This window comes from Crinia signifera, chromosome 4 (genome assembly GCF_055691185.1).
Source record: "Crinia signifera chromosome 4, ASM5569118v1, whole genome shotgun sequence".
NCBI classification, from domain to species: Eukaryota; Metazoa; Chordata; class Amphibia; order Anura; family Myobatrachidae; genus Crinia; species Crinia signifera.
The window spans coordinates 118,804,849-118,831,625 of record NC_139220.1 but is presented as its reverse complement, the minus strand read 5'-3'; the positions used below and the strand labels follow the sequence as shown (position 1 = coordinate 118,831,625).

Here is a 26,777-nt window from a genome sequence, read left to right as displayed (position 1 = left end):
TAGGAGCAGCCAGCTGGGAAACACAGTGCAGCACGGAGGGTACGTGTTGTCACTGGCTGTGATGTGGAGGAGGGAGGTTGGAGAGAAGAAGCAGCGTGCACTGGCAGCCCCCCAAAAATTGGGGAAGGAGGACAGGGCTAACACTGGGGGAAAGGGACGCTACTCCTGTGAGCATTGTGTACATAAGCGGTGTTAGTCCTAGGGGCATTATGTGTGTGAGGGGCACTACTCCTGTGGGCATTATTGGTACTATTATGTGACCACGCCCCTTCCCCATAAAGCCATGCCCCACATTTTTGCTGTACATTTTCATCGCGCACTTTCCCTATGGGTTGGGGGGGGTACCAATTCACTTTCTATCGCATAGCGCCAAAATGTCTAGTGATAGCACTGGTGTGCTCTGTCAGGTACCAGCAGAATACTTAGGGGGGGGGGGGATCTTAGAATGCACACCCGATTTACATGAGGTGCTATCATGCTGGGACTTGTAGTTCTGCAAAGAAAGACATGTGGTGCAGATGCACACTCCATATTATTAATCAAATTCAATCAATATCCCTAATACTAAGAATCTGGGGCGCGGAACCCCAAAAAGGCCAGCATAAGCCAGTACACCTGTACACCTGAAGGTTGGGACTCCTTCAACTTAGAGTAGCACCCCGCCCACCTGATCTGAACATTAGTTCACCAGTTTGGTCCCTGGTAGCCACAGACTGCAAACTGTGGCACAATGAAGGTAAGACCTAAAATTTACACTAATTGCTAGTCTTGGAGATGGATTTGGGGCGCGGCTCCCCTTGGGTTGGTGTAACCGAGTTGCTTTCGGGGTGGCACACCCTAACATTTATTTAGCACTATTTATTCTCACTAATATTATACTTCCTAGCACTACACTTTTTAACCTCTAGCTCCTGCTTCTTTCTTATTAACACACATTTATAGCTTAGTTTTTCACTTGTGTGCTGCCCTGGGGTGACTGGCTTATGCTGGCCTTTTTGGGGTTCCGCGCCCCAGATTCTTAGTATTAGGGATATTGATTGAATTTGATTAATAATATGGAGTGTGCATCTGCACCACATGTCTTTCTTTGCAGAACTACAAGTCCCAGCATGATAGCACCTCATGTAAATCGGGTGTGCATTCTAAGATCCCCCCCCCCTAAGCTAACATTGTGTACACCTGTACACCTGAAGGTTGGGACTCCTTCAACTTAGAGTAGCACCCCGCCCACCTGATCTGAACATTAGTTCACCAGTTTGGTCCCTGGTAGCCACAGACTGCAAACTGAGGGCACAATGAAGGTAAGACCTAAAAATTTACACTAATTGCTAGTCTTGGAGATGGATTTGGGGCGCGGCTCCCCTTGGGTTGGTGTAACCGAGTTGCTTTCGGGGTGGCACACCCTAACATTTATTTAGCACTATTTATTCTCACTAATATTATACTTCCTAGCACTACACTTTTTAACCTCTAGCTCCTGCTTCTTTCTTATTAACACACATTTATAGCTTAGTTTTTCACTTGTGTGCTGCCCTGGGGTGACTGGCTTATGCTGGCCTTTTTGGGGTTCCGCGCCCCAGATTCTTAGTATTAGGGATATTGATTGAATTTGATTAATAATATGGAGTGTGCATCTGCACCACATGTCTTTCTTTGCAGAACTACAAGTCCCAGCATGATAGCACCTCATGTAAATCGGGTGTGCATTCTAAGATCCCCCCCCCCCCCTAAGCTAACATTGTGTACACCTGTACACCTGAAGGTTGGGACTCCTTCAACTTAGAGTAGCACCCCCCGCCCACCTGATCTGAACATTAGTTCACCAGTTTGGTCCCTGGTAGCCACAGACTGCAAACTGAGGGCACAATGAAGGTAAGACCTAAAAATTTACACTAATTGCTAGTCTTGGAGATGGATTTGGGGCGCGGCTCCCCTTGGGTTGGTGTAACCGAGTTGCTTTCGGGGTGGCACACCCTAACATTTATTTAGCACTATTTATTCTCACTAATATTATACTTCCTAGCACTACACTTTTTAACCTCTAGCTCCTGCTTCTTTCTTATTAACACACATTTATAGCTTAGTTTTTCACTTGTGTGCTGCCCTGGGGTGACTGGCTTATGCTGGCCTTTTTGGGGTTCCGCGCCCCAGATTCTTAGTATTAGGGATATTGATTGAATTTGATTAATAATATGGAGTGTGCATCTGCACCACATGTCTTTCTTTGCAGAACTATAAGTCCCAGCATGATAGCACCTCATGTAAATCGGGTGTGCATTCTAAGATCCCCCCCCCCCCCTAAGCTAACATTGTGTACACCTGTACACCTGAAGGTTGGGACTCCTTCAACTTAGAGTAGCACCCCGCCCACCTGATCTGAACATTAGTTCACCAGTTTGGTCCCTGGTAGCCACAGACTGCAAACTGAGGGCACAATGAAGGTAAGACCTAAAAATTTACACTAATTGCTAGTCTTGGAGATGGATTTGGGGCGCGGCTCCCCTTGGGTTGGTGTAACCGAGTTGCTTTCGGGGTGGCACACCCTAACATTTATTTAGCACTATTTATTCTCACTAATATTATACTTCCTAGCACTACACTTTTTAACCTCTAGCTCCTGCTTCTTTCTTATTAACACACATTTATAGCTTAGTTTTTCACTTGTGTGCTGCCCTGGGGTGACTGGCTTATGCTGGCCTTTTTGGGGTTCCGCGCCCCAGATTCTTAGTATTAGGGATATTGATTGAATTTGATTAATAATATGGAGTGTGCATCTGCACCACATGTCTTTCTTTGCAGAACTACAAGTCCCAGCATGATAGCACCTCATGTAAATCGGGTGTGCATTCTAAGATCCCCCCCCCCCTAAGCTAACATTGTGTACACCTGTACACCTGAAGGTTGGGACTCCTTCAACTTAGAGTAGCACCCCGCCCACCTGATCTGAACATTAGTTCACCAGTTTGGTCCCTGGTAGCCACAGACTGCAAACTGAGGGCACAATGAAGGTAAGACCTAAAAATTTACACTAATTGCTAGTCTTGGAGATGGATTTGGGGCGCGGCTCCCCTTGGGTTGGTGTAACCGAGTTGCTTTCGGGGTGGCACACCCTAACATTTATTTAGCACTATTTATTCTCACTAATATTATACTTCCTAGCACTACACTTTTTAACCTCTAGCTCCTGCTTCTTTCTTATTAACACACATTTATAGCTTAGTTTTTCACTTGTGTGCTGCCCTGGGGTGACTGGCTTATGCTGGCCTTTTTGGGGTTCCGCGCCCCAGATTCTTAGTATTAGGGATATTGATTGAATTTGATTAATAATATGGAGTGTGCATCTGCACCACATGTCTTTCTTTGCAGAACTACAAGTCCCAGCATGATAGCACCTCATGTAAATCGGGTGTGCATTCTAAGATCCCCCCCCCCCCCCCTAAGCTAACATTGTGTACACCTGTACACCTGAAGGTTGGGACTCCTTCAACTTAGAGTAGCACCCCGCCCACCTGATCTGAACATTAGTTCACCAGTTTGGTCCCTGGTAGCCACAGACTGCAAACTGAGGGCACAATGAAGGTAAGACCTAAAAATTTACACTAATTGCTAGTCTTGGAGATGGATTTGGGGCGCGGCTCCCCTTGGGTTGGTGTAACCGAGTTGCTTTCGGGGTGGCACACCCTAACATTTATTTAGCACTATTTATTCTCACTAATATTATACTTCCTAGCACTACACTTTTTAACCTCTAGCTCCTGCTTCTTTCTTATTAACACACATTTATAGCTTAGTTTTTCACTTGTGTGCTGCCCTGGGGTGACTGGCTTATGCTGGCCTTTTTGGGGTTCCGCGCCCCAGATTCTTAGTATTAGGGATATTGATTGAATTTGATTAATAATATGGAGTGTGCATCTGCACCACATGTCTTTCTTTGCAGAACTACAAGTCCCAGCATGATAGCACCTCATGTAAATCGGGTGTGCATTCTAAGATCCCCCCCCCCCCCTAAGCTAACATTGTGTACACCTGTACACCTGAAGGTTGGGACTCCTTCAACTTAGAGTAGCACCCCGCCCACCTGATCTGAACATTAGTTCACCAGTTTGGTCCCTGGTAGCCACAGACTGCAAACTGAGGGCACAATGAAGGTAAGACCTAAAAATTTACACTAATTGCTAGTCTTGGAGATGGATTTGGGGCGCGGCTCCCCTTGGGTTGGTGTAACCGAGTTGCTTTCGGGGTGGCACACCCTAACATTTATTTAGCACTATTTATTCTCACTAATATTATACTTCCTAGCACTACACTTTTTAACCTCTAGCTCCTGCTTCTTTCTTATTAACACACATTTATAGCTTAGTTTTTCACTTGTGTGCTGCCCTGGGGTGACTGGCTTATGCTGGCCTTTTTGGGGTTCCGCGCCCCAGATTCTTAGTATTAGGGATATTGATTGAATTTGATTAATAATATGGAGTGTGCATCTGCACCACATGTCTTTCTTTGCAGAACTACAAGTCCCAGCATGATAGCACCTCATGTAAATCGGGTGTGCATTCTAAGATCCCCCCCCCCCTAAGCTAACATTGTGTACACCTGTACACCTGAAGGTTGGGACTCCTTCAACTTAGAGTAGCACCCCGCCCACCTGATCTGAACATTAGTTCACCAGTTTGGTCCCTGGTAGCCACAGACTGCAAACTGAGGGCACAATGAAGGTAAGACCTAAAAATTTACACTAATTGCTAGTCTTGGAGATGGATTTGGGGCGCGGCTCCCCTTGGGTTGGTGTAACCGAGTTGCTTTCGGGGTGGCACACCCTAACATTTATTTAGCACTATTTATTCTCACTAATATTATACTTCCTAGCACTACACTTTTTAACCTCTAGCTCCTGCTTCTTTCTTATTAACACACATTTATAGCTTAGTTTTTCACTTGTGTGCTGCCCTGGGGTGACTGGCTTATGCTGGCCTTTTTGGGGTTCGGCGCCCCAGATTCTTAGTATTAGGGATATTGATTGAATTTGATTAATAATATGGAGTGTGCATCTGCACCACATGTCTTTCTTTGCAGAACTACAAGTCCCAGCATGATAGCACCTCATGTAAATCGGGTGTGCATTCTAAGATCCCCCCCCCCCCTAAGCTAACATTGTGTACACCTGTACACCTGAAGGTTGGGACTCCTTCAACTTAGAGTAGCACCCCGCCCACCTGATCTGAACATTAGTTCACCAGTTTGGTCCCTGGTAGCCACAGACTGCAAACTGAGGGCACAATGAAGGTAAGACCTAAAAATTTACACTAATTGCTAGTCTTGGAGATGGATTTGGGGCGCGGCTCCCCTTGGGTTGGTGTAACCGAGTTACTTTCGGGGTGGCACACCCTAACATTTATTTAGCACTATTTATTCTCACTAATATTATACTTCCTAGCACTACACTTTTTAACCTCTAGCTCCTGCTTCTTTCTTATTAACACACATTTATAGCTTAGTTTTTCACTTGTGTGCTGCCCTGGGGTGACTGGCTTATGCTGGCCTTTTTGGGGTTCCGCGCCCCAGATTCTTAGTATTAGGGATATTGATTGAATTTGATTAATAATATGGAGTGTGCATCTGCACCACATGTCTTTCTACCAGCAGAATACTGTATGTAACGTTTATTAAACTTTCAAGTGCTATTATTGTCCGGTAATGCAGATACTATCAATTCAATACTAGAAGTTCTATGAACTTCTTAACTGGTAAAAGCATCAGAAAAATCGCTTAGGTTATAACTAGCACACTGGTTATGTCTCCTAATACGCACAACCTTGCATTTATCCACATTGAACCTCATTTTCCAATTTTTTGCTCACTCTTCTAGTTTATTAAGATTGCTCTGAAGCATGGAGACATCATTGATTGTTCTAATTACTCTGCTCAGTTTTGTGTCATCAGCAAAGATGGAAACTTTGCTGAGTATACCCACCCCGATATCATTCATAAAAATTTTAAAGAAAGAGGCCCTGGCATCGACCCTTGTGGCACTCCACTTAGTACTGTGTCATGCTGCGCCATTTACAAATACTCTCTGTTCTCTATACCGCAACCAGTTTCCTACCCATCTACAAATCTTTCCTATCCATCCACAAATGTAAATCCCTAGTCCCAAATCCTCCATTTTAATTATTGAATTTTTCAACCTCTTATGTGGATCAGTATCAAAAGCCTTAGCAAATTCCAGGAAGACCACATCTACAGTACAGCATTTTCATTGTTTAGGTTGTTGCTGACTTCCTCATAAAAGCTTAGTAAATTTGTTTGACATTAGCAAATTTTCACAAACTCATGTTGGTTATATTATGGAGCTCTAAATGTTTTTGGATACATCCCTTAAAATGTCCTCAAATAATTTACCCACTAATGATGTTAAGCTCACAGTTCTATAATTTGCTGGGTCTTCCCTTTTTCATTCGCTGTACTTCCATATTATCACCTAACATAGCAAGCAAACATATCGGGAACCACTAAAAGGGGGCAGGGTCGGATTTAAGGGTCAGACCGCCCCTAGGCACGCATTTTTTGGGGCTTTCCCATAGGTACACGGGGGGGGCGATGCCTGCCAGGAGCTGACATCACATCAGAATGACCCCCAAAGTGTGCGTCTCAGTCCTTGCACATTTGTGATACATGGGAAGGGCTTCTAATAGTATTAGAACATATGGCTAATTGTAATAACCTCTGAGTCTGCCCATTTCTATTAAAGCGGCAATCATTTACAAGGTAACCCAACCTGATTTTGTGGGTCCTGTAAAGTTGTCAGCACCAGGATGTTATCTCATGGAGCTGTCAGATTGGATGAATGTAAAATGCCTGCATGTGCATCACATACTGTAATAACTTCTGTGTATCAGGCAAAAGAAACAGTTTTTGCTAAAAGATACCCTTTTACATCACAGAAAATACAAGGGTTGCACATCTTGAGCATAGTTTGTCGGTAACCCGATTGCCATAAGGATTAGGCTATGGCCTCAACAGCCACACCATAAAAGTCACCCGAGGTTAGCTCTGGTGATGGTGCTGCAACTGGATTTAGAGGCAGATGCCATGCTAGGTTCAGTTCTGGATGGCGTTCTTTTCTGCAATTCTTGAGGACCATTAGAAATATCTCTTCTGGACTGAACAGGCAGGTTGTACAGTAGCCAACCAGAAATTCATGCGGATCCCTTGTGGTTCAACCAAGATGTCATAATGGTAACATTCAGTTGCCCCATCAGGCCACTAGCTTGTAAAAGACCACTAGATCGATGGAACATTGAGACGCTCAATATTATAATACAAGTCCTGAACCAATGGCTGGTGGCAAAGAATCTTGGGTCTGTAATGCCCAGTCTCACTGCTAGAGTCAATCTCAGAGGTTTGGCCACTTACCACATATGCACAGAGCCCCTGAATGCGATAGATTCTGGGGCTTGGATGCGGTGGGCAATACCATCTTTAGGTGGCATTGCCCTATAGAAGTTTATTGCTATACTTTGTATTTGCCCTCTGATAGAGATCCAATCGGATCCCTCCCAGAAATTGCTGGGCACATGTCACTAGACACATGTGAGGATATAAATCCAGAACATAAACCCAGAAGTCCTAACATTGGAAAGGACAGCACTTACTGCAAGACCTGTCCTGTTATTTTGTTCAAGCATACAGCGTTACTAAATGTCATTCTGTTTGACATTAATAGTGGCGGGATGTATTGCGAACAAAATGCGATGCTTGATATATCTGACCCAAAGAGACGTGAAGGGAATCCACATTATTTACATCCATGACTACATATCTGACCACAGCACCACATATTGGATAATCAAGGAAATTCTTTCTCCTTTATATGCTTTATTACACATATTTCTGAGATTGCTTCTTCTTGGTGAATGATAAGTGGTAATATACCACACATACATATTTACTCATTCATGCAACAATAAAAGTAGGGATTTTACAGAACATATCTACGTTGTGCTTTTTCTGGGGAATTATGATGTACATTTTTTTACTGTTTTTATTGAAGCTGGATATTCCCCAGAGAACTTACCATTCAGTATAACACCTTGGTTAGGACCAAACTGGACATCTCCATTCCTCAGGATAGTGACCTGCTTATTCATATCCTCATCAAGAACAAGTGTGATTGATTGAATACACGCATGGTCAGAGTGCTAGAGAAAAGCAAATGAAGAATTGATACACATTTAGATAAAATGTTAGATTAGTGATATATAGGGTGGCCAATCCCGGGATCGGGATCGGCGGGATCCCGGGATTTGGCCCTAAAAAGTCCGGGATTTCAATCCCGGGATTGGAGTATCCAATCCCGGGATTTCGGTATTAGACTGCGCATGCGCAGTCTAATACCGGGCAGCGTCTGAGCACTCGCTCAGACACTGCCCAGTGCCCGGCTGTTCCAGACCCCTGCGTGCGGCCTGCGCAGCGTGACGGTCACGCTGCGCAGGCCACGCACGGCGCCCACACTACTGTTAGTGTCGCTCCTCCTGGCCGCCCGCCCCCCACCTCTCCTCCTGCGCCGGCCAGCCCGCCCCTTCACCGACGCCGGTCCTGCACCTTCCTCCCGCTGCAGTGCACTGCTGATGAGGAGGTGCATGAGCCCGACGGCACCGTGCACCTCAGAACCCACTCCACTCCTGGCCGCCCGCCCATGTAAGTAAATCTGCGGGTCGGCTGGTGTGGGTGTGGGTATCGGGTACACGCCAGCAAACTAAGGATGCCGATCCCGGGATTGAAAAAATGCCCCGGGATTGGCATCCCTAGTGATATATGTTAGAGGGAAAGAATATAAAGTGTAATAATGTACTGCTCCATGTAAGCTCCAGTTGTTTCCATGGCACCTGTCAGAGCCCACTGTGAGTTAACTAGTACAACTTTATTTTAATACCTCTTATATTTACAGAATACTAAGGGGGAATTTACTAAGATGGGAGTTCTATTTCACATGGGATGTTGCTATGGGCAACCAAACAGAATTCTCTTCTTATTTATTTAGAACTTTCTAGAAGATAATAGATAGTATCTGATTGGCTGCCATAGCCACAGCCCATGTGAAATAGAACTCCCATCTTAGTAATATAGTGTTGATCAACATACCATTAAATCCATTGTGTTTAGGAGATAGCACCCTATTTTAAATGTTTTTATTTATTGATACAGATGGAGCCGGTGTTGTCTTTGCAGGGGATGGCGGCAGAATCGCCAGCCGCCATCCCCCGCCAGCCGCGACCTGCTCTGCGAAAGGGATGCGCGCGCGTCCCCTTCTGACGGTGCTTCCCCCGGGTCCCCGCCGGCTTGCCGGTGGTCACCCGGGGTCCCCACCGCCTCCCCGCTCCCCCCCACCGCCTCCCCTAAACCTGTCCGTCTCCCTGAAGGGTTCCCATCGCCCCGCCGCCCGGAAACTGAGACACGCGTGCGTCTCACACGCACGCGTGTCTCAGTCAGATGGAATGCCGGGCTGCTGGCGGATCGCCCGGCTCCATCTGTATATCATTGGATCCTTGGTCTACATGCCAGTCAACTAAGGGAAGTATTATTTACTTTAACTCCTTCAGTGGTAGGGTTTTTTTTAGGGAGTGCCACACACTGGGCGAGTTTTTTATGGGGAGTGCTCCCCAAAATAAAACCCACCACTGTCTCACCGGGTCCGAGCAGCGCCGCTGAACTGTCAATCAGCTGCTTCCCTGCCGTGCGCCCCGTTCCTGCCTCCGGCAACCGGCTTGTCATAAGCCGGCAGCGTAGGCTGTAATAGAACAGCCGGGGAGGAGGGGGGAGGAGGAGGCGGCACGGCTGAGGGGAGGGAGCCGGGCTCTAAACAGTGGCAATCCTGAGAATTTTCCAGACTGGTCACTGAGGCACAGCCCGGAAAATTCTCGGGATTGCCACTGAAGGGTTAAATTACTTTTCACCCCCAGATTCTAGAGACCCTAGGCAGCTGCCTAATAGCAGAGCTGACACTTTTCACACCCTTGATGTTCCTTTCATGTTATCACCCACAGTACATTACTTGTACTGTACAGAACCTTCGATACCCTTTGAAATGTCCCCAAGGCAGCTCTCCATAGTGCTCCTCAGTCTTGTTTCCATACACATCCTCAGGTAAAATCATCTGTTTAGCTTCCATTCTATTAAATGTCACTAAACTCTGTTATGCTAATTTTGTCATTTTCGTTTTGAAAGAACATGACATTTGGACACATGACAACAAATAAATGCTATTATTTATTGTTGTACAAAGTATGTTCTCCATTTACTAGGATCTAGTAAGATGTAGATCAGATTGCAAGACATGACATTAAGAAAGGAATTACTTTCTGTCCTTGCTACCACTTTATTTTAGTCAGACAAGTTGTTGAGTCTGTGATAAAGTGTACTCATTATACAGCATGAGGCAAATGTTCTCTTTATAATACATAAATACTGTATGAGGAACTTATTACAATTGAATATGGGAAGTTAAGTACGCTGTGGCTGAAGTGTAATCCAGTTTCGGAAATGTTAGTTTTTACTAGTATAACAGATATTACTAGGAGATCGATAAATAGATGTCATTAGATGAAAGAGTAAACTTTCTAAAACATATTTAAAATACTGTATATTAGGTATTTTAGGTATAAAATTGCAGTATCCTGTCATACTGCTATTTAACTAACTTACAGTGTTGCATTGCTTCTGGAACCTTGTCCAGGAGTGCAGTAATGTAGCCAAAATTTAAGACCAACAGATGTGGATACTTATTGGTAAAATCTCCTAACCTGCATCATGAAATTATGCATTATAAAACTTATACAGAGTAAGGAGCAAAGATAGCATATTGGTGTAACTAAAGCCCTGTACACTCGGGGCAATTTAAGCCATTACCACTGACTAAACAGTTGCTGAGCGCCCATATCACTAGTGGTTTTATGTGTTGTGGGGGATAAATCTCTAGGAGCGCGCTCCCGCAGCCAGCCCTTAATGGTTGCTGGTCATTATGGCAAAAAATTGCTGGTCGCTGGTGCACAATACACTGTGCACCAGCGACCAGCGATTTCTAGTCAAAAATTAGGTAGAGCCAGAATGAGACAGAATAGCTTGCAATTTTCAGCCAAAATTGCTGGTCGCTGATGAAAACGGTACACTGAGCTAAAGTGTGTACACATGGTACCATATTGTACCGTGTGTACACACCTTAAAAAAGGGAGCGCTGGGCAAGCCGCCAGTGGAATGAGAACCAGGGGTGTGACATTGTGGACAATAGCTGCACGAAGAGCAAGCACTGGTTGCCCTTGATGATGCAATTGCTCAAGGACAAAATATTTTCTAATTTACGGGGTGCAAATAATTTTATTTTAGTATATAAATAAAATACTGACCCCTTTTACATGTAGTTCACAAATACTTTGTTTTTACACTGAAAGTCTGAATTAAGCTAGAACTGCCCCTTCCCTCTAAATCTAAAGGTAGCCATACACACACAGATTTACATCTTCAGATCTGGCTGGTTGGAACAAAAACATGGTTATGGATGAGAGCAAATGACAGTTGACCATTTGCTTGGAAATGCTGGAAACCTGACAAACTGTCACTCATCCATAACCATGTTTTTGTTCCAACCAGCCAGATCTGCAGATAAATCTTACTAGTGTATGGGCACCTTTACTGCTTATTCTGAATTTGCCTTGCCAACAATGTCGATATGTCAAGGTGCAAATTTACTCAGTTTCTGCTTTGCTCTTGTCTCTGCGTCAGGTTCTATATGTTGCGTGCATGCAAGAGTTTATAAAATCCATTAATATCTATCTACAGTACATATCATTCCTGCAACCAGTTTGGTCTAAACAACCTTCTCTACCGATTAATATTCCATGACTCAGACATTTATCTAGTTCTACACAAAGAGTCCCTTGTTGGCTTTAGTGCTGTTCTTCAGTTGGCCTTTATCCTAAAATTTGTATATTCTGTCAGTGCCAACTCATACAATGTCCAACGTACAACTAGTCTACTGAGAAGCTTAATACATCTGCATGGCGGTAAATTGGAGAGATCCCTGCCAGTTAGAAGATTGATGTGTCCTATTAAGACACCTGTTTGTGTTGTAATCAAATCTGATTCATGTGCAATCATGCACATGGCATTCAAGGAATGGCAGTGAGTTAGTACAGAAGATTTTAGGATCTCCTGTATAATATAGCCAGGTAAAAATGAGCAAATTCTTGTTATATTAAAAACAGACATTTCTGTCCATATTGTAACATTAAAAGGGGGGTTTACCATTAAACCTATGTCCATCTGAAGTACACTTACCACCTTTTTGTTTTGAGGGTGCATAAGCTAATTAAGTTTTTAATTTCTTGAACACTAAAGGATATAGAAAGAGTTAGATTTGTGTGAGTTATTTTGTTTCTGTGCAGGGTAAATACTGGCTGCATTATTTTTACGCCGCAATTTAGATTTCAGTTTAACACACCCCACCCAAATGTAACTCTCTCAATACATGTTACATCTGCCCACCTGCAGTGGCCCATTTAGAGAACAAATTTGCACTGTGATCAGATCTGAATAAGGGCCTATAGTCTGTTTTTTTGCTAATTTATTACCTGCATGTTTTATCAACCCGAGCCAAGGAACCGCTAACCAAGGTACATTTAAATGTCCCAGTGACCTTTGGTAAAGCTAGCTCTCTCTGATCACTTGAAAATTTTTACCCTGTTAAGAGGAATAATGACATTTTTGGTATAAGAAGGAACCTGACACCACTGGAGGCTGGAATGACAGTGTTGTGTGTCCATGTCAAGAGCGCAGGCACACCCCTGACCTCAAGAGAAATGAAGAGTAAGGCCTGTGTCAAAACATGGCTAAAGTTAAGGCTAGTAGATGTAAGATTTACTCAACTGTCTCTATATATCTCAAATATGAAGCATGGATGTGTAAGATACCCTGTGTCACAGGAATCAACCTCTTTGAAAACACAAATCTAAACCGAATGGAGACAACCCAAAAAAAATTTGTGAATAAAGAAAAAAATAAGAATAGAAATGAGAAGTTTCATACTAAACTTCTTAAGGGGCTAGTCAATCCAGAGTTCCAACTGTTGGAACGTTCGGTTCACTCATCAGTTTATCGTCGGGCGGAATTCAACGTTCCGCCTGCCGAGCTGTGAAAAGGGGGCTTGTCGGCAAAAACAGCCATAGATTGTCGAGATTCAGCCGTGAACTCGACAATCCATGGTATTAGGGATTAAATACCCCCCTAAATCTTCCACACCTACTGCATTGATATTTAGGTTCAGTGACAGGATTTTTAGCTGATGAGTAACAGCCTCAGAAAATACCTAGATTGACAAGATTGTGGCTTCTACAGCCACATTGTGAAAGTCGACAGAACCCTGAACCACTCTGCCCTTCTGCTGATTCAAGGCAACACAATGAATTATTGAGCCCTTAAATATGAGACATTAACATGTTGAACACATTGTTTCAACATGTTTGAACACATATTTGCCCTTGCTTGACCGTAGCTTGATCATAGCCGAAGAAATGTAGCGACCTGAGTTTGAAAGAGTCTGGCAATGGCAAGCCTAAATAAAAGAAGGGTGACATTCAAGTCTTTGGGATCTCCAGAATGCTCAGTCAGAGACCTCACCAAAGAGACTTGACCATCACATCTGTATTCTCTTTAAGAAAAGTACTTGCCATATTTCTCGATCATGTAATTTTTACAAAATACTTTTTTATCAAATGAAACCTTTAATTACCACACTTATTGTGTATCTGTCCTTGTTTTTACTACATAGGTTGCTCTTACCTGTTCACAAGAAGATTTCTGTAAAGTGATAGTAAATTTATCTTTTCCAGTTCCTTTCACCAGAATGTACTGGCACATCCCCAGGAAAGTAAAATAACGTCCATCAAAGGTTGTGAAGTGAGAGTCACCAACAACAGAGCACTCCGCTTCAAAAGAAAACGTATATTTGAAGTAACAATAGATAAAACTATACAATTATTGTATTATAATGCAAAAATAATCAAAAGCAAGTTCAAAGCATCAGTTTTGCATGTAATTTTACATATCATATCAAGTATGTATATCAGGTAATTACATAAAACACTGTCTCATCTAAGAATATCAATATATGTGTTACTTCTGTAAGTTTATGTCTTCATGTGGCTACATATCCTGTAACTTCTTCTCAATCTAATATTTTGGATGCAATGTATGTAAATACATATACATATTTTTTCATATATATACAATACAAGAAGCCTAGTATATGACTAGTATTAGTATATGACTAGTATAGAGACCCTTATATGTTTGGAGCAGTAGCGGATTTACTGTTAGGCATTCAGGGCAGATGCTTAGGCAGGGCTGGAACTAGGATTTGCATCACCCTGGCAAGGTAGTAACTTGTCTCTGCTCCATCTCCCCTCACCAAACCCCCTAATACCCCCCTCATTTTCTGAGAAGGGGGGCCCAAATTGATATCTTGCTTAGGGCCTCATGCGGTCTAAATCTGCACCTAGTTTGGGTTTATGGAGTGTTCATTTATGTTCTTTTCAATTACTTGATCCACCATAATTCCATATCTTACTACACTACTGGAGGTTTAGAAAGGGAAACACTTATAGGCCCTGATTCTGGTTGGCAGGTGGCTGCCCCCCATTCGCAAGAGGACATCCAGCGTTTTCCTGGACGCACCCAGGAAATGCAGGACATTCTATGTGAACACTTACCACCTCCTGCATGCCCCCACCGCTGCGAATGCCTTTTACACTATGCAAGTCTTCGAGGGTGCTCGCAGTGAAGACCTGCACATGGGCAGAAGCGTTATGCCGCAGGCCGTCAACATCTGTACCTGTTGCGAATTCACAACGGGGCAAGCCAACCAGAATGAGGGCCATATGCCCTAAATCACTGGTTCCTAAACTGGTCACTTTGGCACCCTGGGGTGCTTTGTGGAACTTGGGTTGGTGGACCAGGACCAATTCAAATTATTTATGGTCAATGTAATAGGCTAAACCAGTGCTGGTGGCTACCAATAATAAAATATTTTGGACAAACAGAAGTGAATCCTGTCCCTCACCACTTTTTTTTTTTAATTTTTCAACAATAAACCCTCTAGAGTGCTGTGATTCTAAATGTTCAGGAATCTCTGACCTAACCAAATAATAGGATTCTAACTCAATACCCTATTGGTGTAAGGGGCTAAAGGTACCCCTTTGGTCAAAATGGCAATGTTTTTCTGAACACCAAAAGTATCAGCAGTTACCTGTGGCTGTTGTGGACATAAAAGTCCAAATACTACAGTCTATTTTGCCTTGTTGCAAACCCCCAACAATCAAATAATGTCAAATTAAAACAAAGAAAAAAATATATATTGTTTTCAGCAGTTCAAGGCATAGATTATATAAATCACTCCCGGCCTATGCCAATGGTATGGGGGGGGGGGGGGGTTTCTGATAACAGTAATTCTTTTTTGGGTGTGTGTGACAAAGGGGCTTCAATGTGTCCAGTTAACTCTGGCAGGTCAAAAGAGCAACTCTGCAACTGGAATGAGGGTTAGTTAGAAATGTTGTGGACACAAGTGTGATTATTTCAGTTATTGTATTTCTTGATTTTTAAATAGCATCTATGCTTACACCACCAGTGGTCCTCCAGCAGTTGCAGAACTACAAGTCCCTGCACCACACCCTGCCAGACAATAGCTGTGAATTTAGACAGATAGATGGCTTAATCTTACTTATTCATCAATTCCATGGAGGATTAGGAGAACCATTGTTGTGATATGTTGGCACCAGGGAGGGCAGCTAGGGTCTAGGGTACTTTTAAGGATTCCCTTTCTCTTTTGTACCGGGGAACACAGGGTGGTCATCCAGCACTAGCCATGAAGGATATTTTGTACTACTGAATCTTCTCACAGTACTAGACTGCCACCTTTATCACTCTGACATTGAATTTCAGTTCAAGGAACAGATAGATTTTCACTTTGTAAATGGAGACGTTAATCTGCATTATTCTAGTCAATCTTCTAAATGAATTTCCTTCTTAAGTAATCCCTCATTTCCTCTTAGTCTGACTTTTCATTTTGGTTCAACAGTGTTCACAGGATGAGTTATTTTTTAATTTTGACTATCTTACTTTGTTTCTTCACATTGAGAAAATTATGTTTCTTTACATTTTTAAGATTCACATTTTTTTATTAAATCTATTCTGACTGATTATGATTAGTTATAATTTTTTACTCATCCACATTCAATCAATATATATAAAATATCTGGGGATGGAATCATTGTTAAGGTGGCCATACACACGCAGATTTATCTTCAGATCTGGCTGGTTGGAACAAAAACATGGTTACGGATGAGAGCCAATGACAGTTGATCATTTGCTTGAAATGCTGGAAAACTGACAAACTGTCACTCATCCATAACCATTATTTTGTTCCAACCAACCAGATCTGAAGATAAATCTTACTAGTGTATGGGCACTCAATTCATGGCTACCTCCTACCTTTTCCCTAATACTCAGCTGTGGTACTATCCAGCTTTCCCACCTGGCTTCAATTTACTTGCTTCTCCATTTGGATAGAACACAGTGCTAAGGTGGTATCTGAACTCTTTGAATCCTGCACCTCTCTGCAAAGTAAATTTGGATTACTTGCTGTTACCTGTTTTGTATACATCCAAGCCTGTCACTTTAATAACTCTTTGCCTCCTAGCTCTATAGGTAGACCCCAAACTCTACTAGAACCTTCATGCTCCTCTTCTGAAGGGTATTATATCTGTCCTCTATAACCTATTGCTTCATGCTAAACAACCAGGTTCATCTATATGACTCCTCCTGATGCCGACACTTTAGCCCGTATTCATATCTGATTGCAGTACAAATTTGTTCTCAAAATGGGCAAAACCATGTGCACTGCAGGTGGGGCAGATGTAACAAGTGCAGAGAGAGTTAGATTTGTGTGATTTTTTTTTGTTTTTGTGCAGGGTAAATACTGGCTGCATTATTTTTACACTGCAATGTATATTTCAATTTGAACACACTTCACCCAAAATTAATTATCTCTGCACATGTTACATCTGGTTTTGCCCATTTTGAGGACAAATTTGTACTGTGATCAGACATGAATAAGGGCCTTGGTCTGTGATACGTGAGAGGGTGTTTAAATCCTCAGAGGGAGATTCTCGAAGCTAAAAATGCGGTAAAAACCCTGTTATCGGGGTTTTTAACGCATTTTGGGATGCTGTAAGCATCCCCCGCCGGTGTACCGCGGCGAGGGGCATCGCCAGAAAAATTTGGCGATGCCCCGTAGAAGCCAATGGGCTTCTACCGCATCCCACCGCCGCCCCGAATCGCCCCCTCACCTGTGTCCGGGCAGCACAGAGCTGTGCTGCCCGGACCTGTGACCTTCTCCCTGCACTGATCCTCTTCCGGGTGCAGGGAGGAGGAGAGCCTGGAGCAGCAGCGCCGGGTGTGGGAGGGAGGGGGAGCCGCCAGGACCTGCTGGGACCCGGCGACTCTCACCGCAAAGGACAGCTCTTAACGCAAGAGCTGTCCTTTGCTATAATTATAACATATGTTAGAACATATGCGATAATTATAATTGCGATGGGCGGCGAAGGGGGGTGGAGATTCTTAGAGAATCTCCCCCTAATCTGCTCTTCAGTTAAGGAGAATGTCTATAAAATATATTATGGATGGTGCTACTACCTACCAGCAGAATGTACACTTACTTACACATTTAGTAGTCATGCTCCAAGATAGCCAAATTTTGGGACAGAGTTACCAGTCTCTTATCAGAAGTAATTAAAGTACCACTGACGAAATCCGCCCGGTCTATCCACTTGATCTGGGTCTTTCTATGAATGCTAATAAGCTTCCTCTACATATGTTGAACACAGCTAGGAAATGGAAACTTACTGAACCCCCCCCCCCCCCCTAACCCTCTCGTCAGAATATCATGAATAAAACTTGGCATGTAATCGCCACAGAGAAAAATATCAGTTAATCTTCATAATACCTCCCACAAATTTTTCATGGTTTGGTGCGAATGGTTTCTATATAATAATCCCATGTCTTATACTATACTTCCCACTTTGTTTTACTCTAACAAAGATGACTTCTCCCTAAACCATAATGTTTCTTTTTTCTTATGACAAAAGTGTTTACATGTCTTATTTTCACTTAATTTACAATGTAGACCCTGAATAGACCTCTATTCTATTCTTTCTCCCCTCTTCTAATTCTTCCCTTCCCTTCCCCATCGTTTACACTCTTTACTTTTCTCAAATTTTTTATTTAGCTTCAGTTTCTACTGTCTGCCCCCTAATATTATGTATATCTTTTCACTTTTTTCCTTCAACCATGTTCCTTTTAATTGATTGTTTTTTTTCTTTTATTCACTCTTCCCACATTCACTCCAGATTTATTCTTTGCCAACATTAATCCTCTGTGTTTTTGTGTAAGTTTGTATTCCAAGTTTTTTATAATGTCGATGTGTTGCTCGACCTTGCAAGTATGCCTGTAACTTCTCTACTTATGGAAAAAGTTAAATATTTTTTATTTAAAAAAATACCTGGGCATTCATGTTCTGTGCAATTCCAGATACCGCCGTTGCAAACACTGTAAAGCAAATTTAAATTAGAACGTCATTAGTTAAAGCTCATAAACATATACATACACATTAGTTATGGCATTTACATGGGATGCAGTTAAGATCCCGGCGGTCGGGATCCCGGCGTTCAGAATCCCGACTCCGGAATCCCGACCGCCGAAATGCCGACACTTTCTCCCTCCTGGGGTGTCCACGACACCCCTGGAGGGAGAATAAAATAGCGTGCCGAGCGTAGCGAGGCACCGGGCCCGCTGCGCGGCGAGCGCAGCGAGCCCGCAAGGGGGGGCGATCCACGTCCCCCCCTTGTCGGCATTTCGGCTGTCGGGATTCCGGCGTCGGGATTCTGAACGTCGGGATTCTGAACGCCGGGATCCCGACCGCCGGGATTCAATACTGAATCCATTTACATGTATGTTTAGGAGTATGCTAGTTAACATTAGTTACCACATGCTGCATTCCTGTTCTATCGTGGCACCCGCCGGGTAGGCAGTCCCGTGGTAAATGCAAGGGCAGCTAGTTATAGAAACACAGGAGCCATTATCCAGGATAAGACCTAGTTAAGTGAAGAATAAACAAGTATGATGTTTTGAAAACAAATAATTGTGCATCTCTTTAGTTATTACAACATGAAGTAGCTTTGTTGTCATAGTAACTCTGCTATAAATATTTCTATAGGATCCAGATGATGGCCACATATAAATAAGCATATTAAAAGGGTTTGCTATTTTTGATTAAATAAATATAAAATTACTTTCTGTACGTAGTCAAAATTATAGCTAAAGCAGGTAAAATGGATTAATACATTTTTATCCATGAAGATGAAAGAGCTCAATTTCTTCAAAAAATCATAATTCCTGTATCGCAGTTGTAGAACTATTGTGTTTATCCGATACAGTACGGAAAATCTATATTGCTTATTTTTACATTAATATTGGATTAACGTGTACGTTTGACCAACTTGCCCCGTATTTCCCGATGCCGGGACTTTCCAACTGGTTGAATATGTTCCACAGGTCGGTAGAACAAAGCCCACATTGAATAGGTTGAATGACATTCCACCTAATATGGGGCAGATGTATTAAGCCTTAACAAGAGAAAAATGCAAGGGTGATAAAGAGAGATAAATGTCCAGCCAATCACCTGCTAACTGCCATGTTACAGGCTGTGTTTGAAAAAAGTCAGTGGGGAGCTGATTGGCTGGACGTTTATCTCTCTTTATCACCCTTGCATTTATCACTTGTTAAGGCTAAATACATCTGCCTTAAAGTCGGAAACAGCCGCTATTTCCAACCAGGTGAAAATAGCGGCCTGGATTGAATAACCCCCATAGTGTCAGTAAGGAATGCATTGTGAGCCGATCATTTGCATTGCACTGTTGGTACTTACCATCTGGACAGTAACAGCCATCCAGGCAGTGTAGATTGCTTCCCAAGCACTCCTTCTCATAAGTACAAGTGGGTGGGCAGCAGCTGATACAGTCTCTGTGTACAAAATTGTCTTCACATTTTTCAGCTGAAATAGTATTAAACATTAATAAAAATGCTGTCCTCATACTATGATTTATTTTATATACAGATGACAAAACCACTGAGTTTACAGGCCACAAAAATATCCCATTCACTACATTAAATACATGATTTTACTAATGGAAGTATATATATATATATATATATATATATATATATATATATACTTTACATGCTGCATATACAGTATAGTTTTATATATTGTACTGTATTTGTTGGTATTTGTAGGAGATACAAATCAGATGTTACTATACTGGGTATAATGTTAATAAGAAGTTCCAGGGCAGGGACAAGAGGATACCAATGTCTGGGTACTGTGAAAAAAGACAAAAGCTTTGTCACAGCTTAAAGCCCCAAATAATTGACGAATGAGGTAATGAGACGTATCCCTACTGACAGAGAGACGAGAAGGAATAAGTGCTTGATTATGGGCACTGACTGGAGTACAGTCATTTGGAAAGGATTCAAACTACAGGGCCAACTGTATATTACTAAGAAATTACACCGGACAATGGACCAGATGTACTAAGCTTCAAAAGTGATAAAATGGAGAGTGATAACCAGCCAGCCAATCAGCTCCTAACTTTCATTTCTCAGACTGTTTGAAAAATGTCAAGCAGGAGCTGATTGGTTGGTTGTTTATCACTCTCCATTTTATCACTTTTGAAGCTTAGTGCATCTGGTCCAATAGACTTTTTCAACAATTCAGACACAGGCGCTATGCTACAGTAGTTGCTTATTTAGACCATACCACTGCTGAAGGCATGTACCATTACCCGTCACAAGCTTCTTTACAGTCCAAAAATGGATGCATGCATTTCTGCAGTAGGTAACATCACCCCAAAATCATTATGGATACAAAAGCTCATATGACCAGCCATGTGGCCTATATCACATTACAATGAAGAACCTTATGGGAGCTGAGCATCCCTAATGGGGAATCTAGCAGAGAAGCTGCCACTTGTTCCCTAGATAAGGACAGAGGCAGCCTGGTACTCCAAGCAATCATAGTAAACTTTAATAGCACCTCCCCAAGTTCATTGGAAGTGATAACAAACTAGTTATTTGAATAAATCAATCTGTTTAGATGTAAGCACCAGGGGACACCTTAAATGACCTGATTATAATGTTTTTGCTGATGATTTGATTCAAACTAGAATGGAAACATTGTGCAACATTGTGAAAGACGGTATGAAATATTAACAGAGAACGGTTCCTTAACTCTGCATTATTAAATAAGTAATAGTTTTACAGTACATGTAAATGTTCTCTACAAGTGAGAGGCATGAGAAGCATGGCAAGCTCAGAAGCATCAGAAGCATGGCAACATCACAATGGCTGAGAACCACTGTGTTATTATCACCATTAATGATACATACTGCATGCAGGGAAGTCATCTCTCCAATCTCTTATGGGAAAGCCAGAATGGGAACACGACCTTGCATACTCCATTACAGCACGGCAATATGTTTCATCATCATCTTGTCTAGGGAAACATGGTGCCATTAAATTAGCAAGTAAGCCTTAAGAACAGTGTTGAGTGTGCAATGTTTCCTTATCTCACAGTAGCATGTATAAGATTGTTTTATAAAGCATCCAGTTGCCATGGGAAACAGCAGCTAAGCTGTAGTGTAGTTTAGGCTCTGGGAACCCATACGGTTTTACTGGCATGTACGAAATGGAACCAACATATTATCTATATTTTGAACAGATTGCAGACACTTTGTAACTATATTTTGCACAATCTAAGCTAAAATCAATATATTACAATTTAATCCAATATTTATTTTCAAGACTTAAGTTTTTATCTTGCTCAATTCTGTTCCTCTGAATATCATACATATTTCTGATGGAGAAAAGCCTCCCATATATTTAACGTGAAGTTTGTTAAATAGTTGTCTAATGGATTACTGAGTATTTGAATTTGTTTATATGATGCAAAAATATCCACAGCACTATATACTGCAAACTACACAACAAACAGGAGAGATTCGGAACAAGAACATAAGCACAACTTACAGTCCAAGGGGTGAAATAGGGGTGATGATTACAGAACAGTAAAGAATAAGAACGACAAGAAAGTTGCCCTGTACATGAGGAATTTCAATTTAAAAGAGAGGGCATGACACAAAGAGGGTTAGTAAATGTTTGTGTGCGTGTAGGGGGTGTGGTTGGCAGCTGCAGTAGTCTACGAGTACAGAGGACTAGTAGGATTTGATGACAAAAATGTTTTCGGGATGTGTTCCAGAGGTCTGGAGCAGCACAGGGCAAGTCTTGGAAGATGAACTGTTAATAAATGGGAAGGAGATAACAGAGCCATTGGTAAGGCCAAAAGAGCAGGAGGGAGTGTGGATAAAGATAATGTTGGAAATGTAGGAGAAGAGGACTGGCAGAGGACTTCATAATAAGGGTGAAGCGTTTGAACTGGATTCTATAAGGGATAAAGGGATAAAGAGCCAGGCCTGGCAGAGAGGGGTAGTAGAGTAAGAATGGTGAGAGGGAAAAATCAAACAAGCAGAGGCACTGAGGACAGATCGCAGTGGGAAGGTGGACAGAAAGGTGAAAGTTGCCATAAAATGAGGTGGAAACAAGGATGACAACCAGGCAGTGTAATTAAGGAACAGAGGTAAGGGATACATTGCCAAAGAGAAAGAGAGGAGGGGAGGTGGGAGGATTCTTAGCTGCAGGGAAGATCTTATGTTTTAGGTTCAGAGACATCGTAGAGAAAATGGCAGAATAATAGCTTGATTCACTAATTACATTAATCTTTTCTAATAATAGTGTGTCAAACCTAATAAGCACTTACTTGCAGAGATCATTCATACAGCTTGCAATGTAAGAATAAGGGTCAATGGTCTCATGGCAGCTTAGAAAAGGGAACTGTAACAGCACTTGACACTTGAGGAACATAGCCTGTGTACAATATATACAAGATCAACATGTAACTTGCTGAGACTATCACAATGTATTAGGAGATACTGTATAAAGGTTACGCTATAGTAAATAATGTTATTCCTTTTCCATGGCCCATGAATCCCAACCATCCGTTAGAGATTCATACAGACCATAACAACACTGGCAAACAGACTTCCCCTCACAGGGTCTACATTTGGCACAGTACATTAATGTCCATGTTTGAAAAATGACAGTTGGGGCTGATAAGCTGGAAGTTTATCTCTCTCCGGGGCTTAGTACATCTTCCCCATAGAGAGTAACAGAGACACTTATCAATTATTTTAAAACAATTGTTGTAATAAATTATTGTAATCCATTTATCTGAGAAAAACTGCCATGTTATGGTAGAACATTGTAATAGAAATGCATGCATGTTTGTAGATACACATAACACACTCTACAGGACACGTACCTCCTGTATGGACTCCTGAGAACAAGGATTTGGGTAATCTGGGACTGTGGCTACACAAATTGATTCATCTGGGATCTGAACATACCAGCTGTCTGCAAACATACTAATATCTTCTGTAGTTTCACCACCTGCACGGAAACAGAAATAATATAGAATATTTATTTACTTGGACAAAATATATTAACATATTGAAAACATAACTGAAAAACAGTGTGACTGAATAGCTTTGAGATTACCCTACCACTACCTTATACTTGAATTTATCTGCAAGACCCTCATCTATCTTCTCAGCTCATGTACAGTAGTAATTGTTTCAAAATGTTGCACCAAAAAGATGCAGACACCATGAGCATCTGGTAAAACCATGATGCATTGCTGCAAACATAGGGGCATGGGCAGCATAAAACAGTGCTACAGACCTACACCGCACTTTTGAAATTCAACTATATTGGCCTTATTTAAAGGTGGATGCATTCTGGATTTGAGAGTTTCTGTTAATGCCAGTGCCAGCTAAGTCATGCGCAACCACGTCTTTGAGTTTTGGAACAATCGAGCCCGTGACTTTATGCTAATGCTGCTACAAAATCCTTCCTTGGAGTACATCTGTGTGTCCATATATGCAAGGACCGAGACTCCCATTTTGAGGGTCTTTAAATGCTGAAATACTGCTTGGTGCATCTTTAGATACACATTGGATGCACACTGCCACTGCCCCTATTACCACCCAGTCACCACCCAGTAATGCCTAATGCATGTCCAAAATACTTCTGTTACCATGCACCTAAAGCTGTTCTGCAATTCTGCATGGAGAAAAATCGGGAGACATCACTGCGGTATACAGTCTGGGTCAACAATATCTAATTCGACAGTCACTAGGTCGACCACTAATGGTCGACAGTGACTAGGTCGACACCTGGAAATGGTCAACATTCCATAGGTCGGAATTGACAGGACAACACAAGCTTAAGGTCGACATGGACATGGTCCATATATTACTATCCAAGTGGGCATAGAGTGAGAATATTATAATTGTGTCGAGCACAGCGAGGCACCATGTTGGAAGCATGTGAGGGGAACACAGTACACTTATACAGTTTCCATGTCAACATATGTTGACGTTGACATAGACACCAAAAACATGTGAAAAACTCAAACTTTTGAGTGTCGACCATGATGACCTTAAACGATCTTCTGGCAATTTTGACAAATGGTATGTTGACCATTTTGTTGACCATTTTCAATTGTCGACCTAGTCACTGTCAACCATTACTGGTCAACCTAGATATTGTCGACCTACTATACCATCACTGCAACATCCAACTCAGACTTCATTTTCTTCCCAGTTCATGGGTTTATCCCAGCTAACATAAAACCAATTTAAAGGAATACTAGTGCCTCTAAAACAACATTGGTTTGCTTAAATATATACATACAAATTGAACTTTAAATCCTGACAGTCAAACACGTTTTACCACCTCTCTGTCAGCAATCTGGAAAGCTTACTGTGCTGTACGGTCAGGTCATCGGACCAGTTGCCATTGAAATTCCCACACAGGCCGCAGGGTTTCCCCTTATGGTCTTCGGTCAGCTTGATATACATTCCAGAACCACCATCCCAGGCTAGAGAGAATCCAAAGGTTGTCTTCACTAGAATATAGTCAGCCAGCCTCTCGATAAATACATTTTCTACTGTCTGTGGCAACAACAATCTGACAAAGGTGAAAAGGAAATACTGTAAATCTTTTTATGATTCTGCTACATCTTTCAGCTTCTAGACACATATTTATTACTAAGCAAACACGATCCTAAACAGCAGCATGACAAATTGCACCAGAATATATACACAATAAAAACTTAGAAAGTATTTTGTGTAAATTTAAATCGATATTTTAAATAGTATAATGAATCGATTGGACTTATTAGCATGACGTAGTAATGATATACTATACATATAGAGCAACACTTACTAGTAGTATGAAACATTTCTTTGCATTGCACACACTTACTTTGTAATACTATATAGTGGGCTGATTACAGCGACACTAGCATTGTAATCTGCTTTTGGTTACAGCCCATCTGTTTGCAGAAAATATATCAGGGCATTGCCCATGAGTGTTGAATTTAAGTTAAATAAATCTAAATTATTATAAATAAATAATTAATTTCCTGTCTACAGTCTTCTTTAAATGTACTATAAAGTTGAAGAACATTAGTTGTTGCAATAAAAATATGAATATTCGGTACTTGTTTCCTATCTGGGCGCCCAGGTTTTCTACGTACGGCACCGTAATGAAATCGGATCGCATCGCATCGTACACATACACGATATTGAACGATGCGATGCGATGCGATGCGATCCGATTCGATTTTCCATAGGAAACAATGTGAAATGGCTCAATTTAGCCAAATTCTCATAGGAACAATAGTAAATGGGCCAAAAACACCCCTGAACATTGAAATGTCCCCCCAAAAGTAGTTGACGCCACCCCACCATCAACGTGAACCCGAAGCGTGGCGAGCGCAGCGAGCCCGCGAGGGGCGGCGGTACGCGTCCTCCGACCTTTTCATGCCCTACTATCCACGTCGGCGTGGAGTGAGAATAGAATAGTGTGGCGAGCGCAGCGAGCCACCGAGCCCGAAGCGTGGCGAGCGCAGCGAGCCCCGCGAGGGGACGCGGATACCTTCACAGTTATACGCGTCCCCTCGCGGGCTTCCCAGGTGTCCATGGCGACGCAAACACCTGGGAAGCCCACGAAGGGACGCGTTTACCTGTGAAGGTATCCGCGTCCCCTCGCGGGGCTCGCTGCGCTCGCCACGCTTCGGGCTCGGTGGCTCGCTGCGCTCGCCACACTATTCTATTCTCACTCCACGCCGACGTGGATAGTAGGGCATGAAAAGGTCGGAGGACGCGTACCGCCGCCCCTCGCGGGCTCGCTGCGCTCGCCACGCTTCGGGTTCACGTTGATGGCGGGGTGGCGTCAACTACTTTTGGGGGGACATTTCAATGTTCAGGGGTGTTTTGGGCCCATTTACTATTGTTCCTATGATAATTTGGCTAAATTGAGCCATTTAACATTGTTTCCTATGGGAAATCGAATCGGATCGCATCGCATCGCATCGCATCGTTCAATATCGTGTATGTGTACGATGCGATGCGATCCGATTTCTCTACGGAGAATAGCATGGTGCGCAATTAACTTAGTGGGCGCCCAGATAGGAAACAAGTACCGAATATTCATTA

The 26,777-nt window shown here is 42.4% G+C and overlaps 1 protein-coding gene across 1 annotated transcript in view; it reads right to left on the bottom strand.

Moving 5' to 3' along the window:
- The window catches only part of OTOGL (otogelin like), a 205,333-nt gene that overhangs the window by 144,173 nt on the left and 34,383 nt on the right, over positions 1-26,777 (bottom strand). The window contains 9 exon segments of the mRNA XM_083182312.1: positions 8,075-8,198; positions 13,831-13,976; positions 18,605-18,651; positions 19,088-19,196; positions 20,030-20,155; positions 21,549-21,655; positions 22,976-23,082; positions 23,537-23,664; positions 25,040-25,245. Coding sequence (XP_083038438.1) covers positions 8,075-8,198; positions 13,831-13,976; positions 18,605-18,651; positions 19,088-19,196; positions 20,030-20,155; positions 21,549-21,655; positions 22,976-23,082; positions 23,537-23,664; positions 25,040-25,245 — 1,100 coding nt within the window.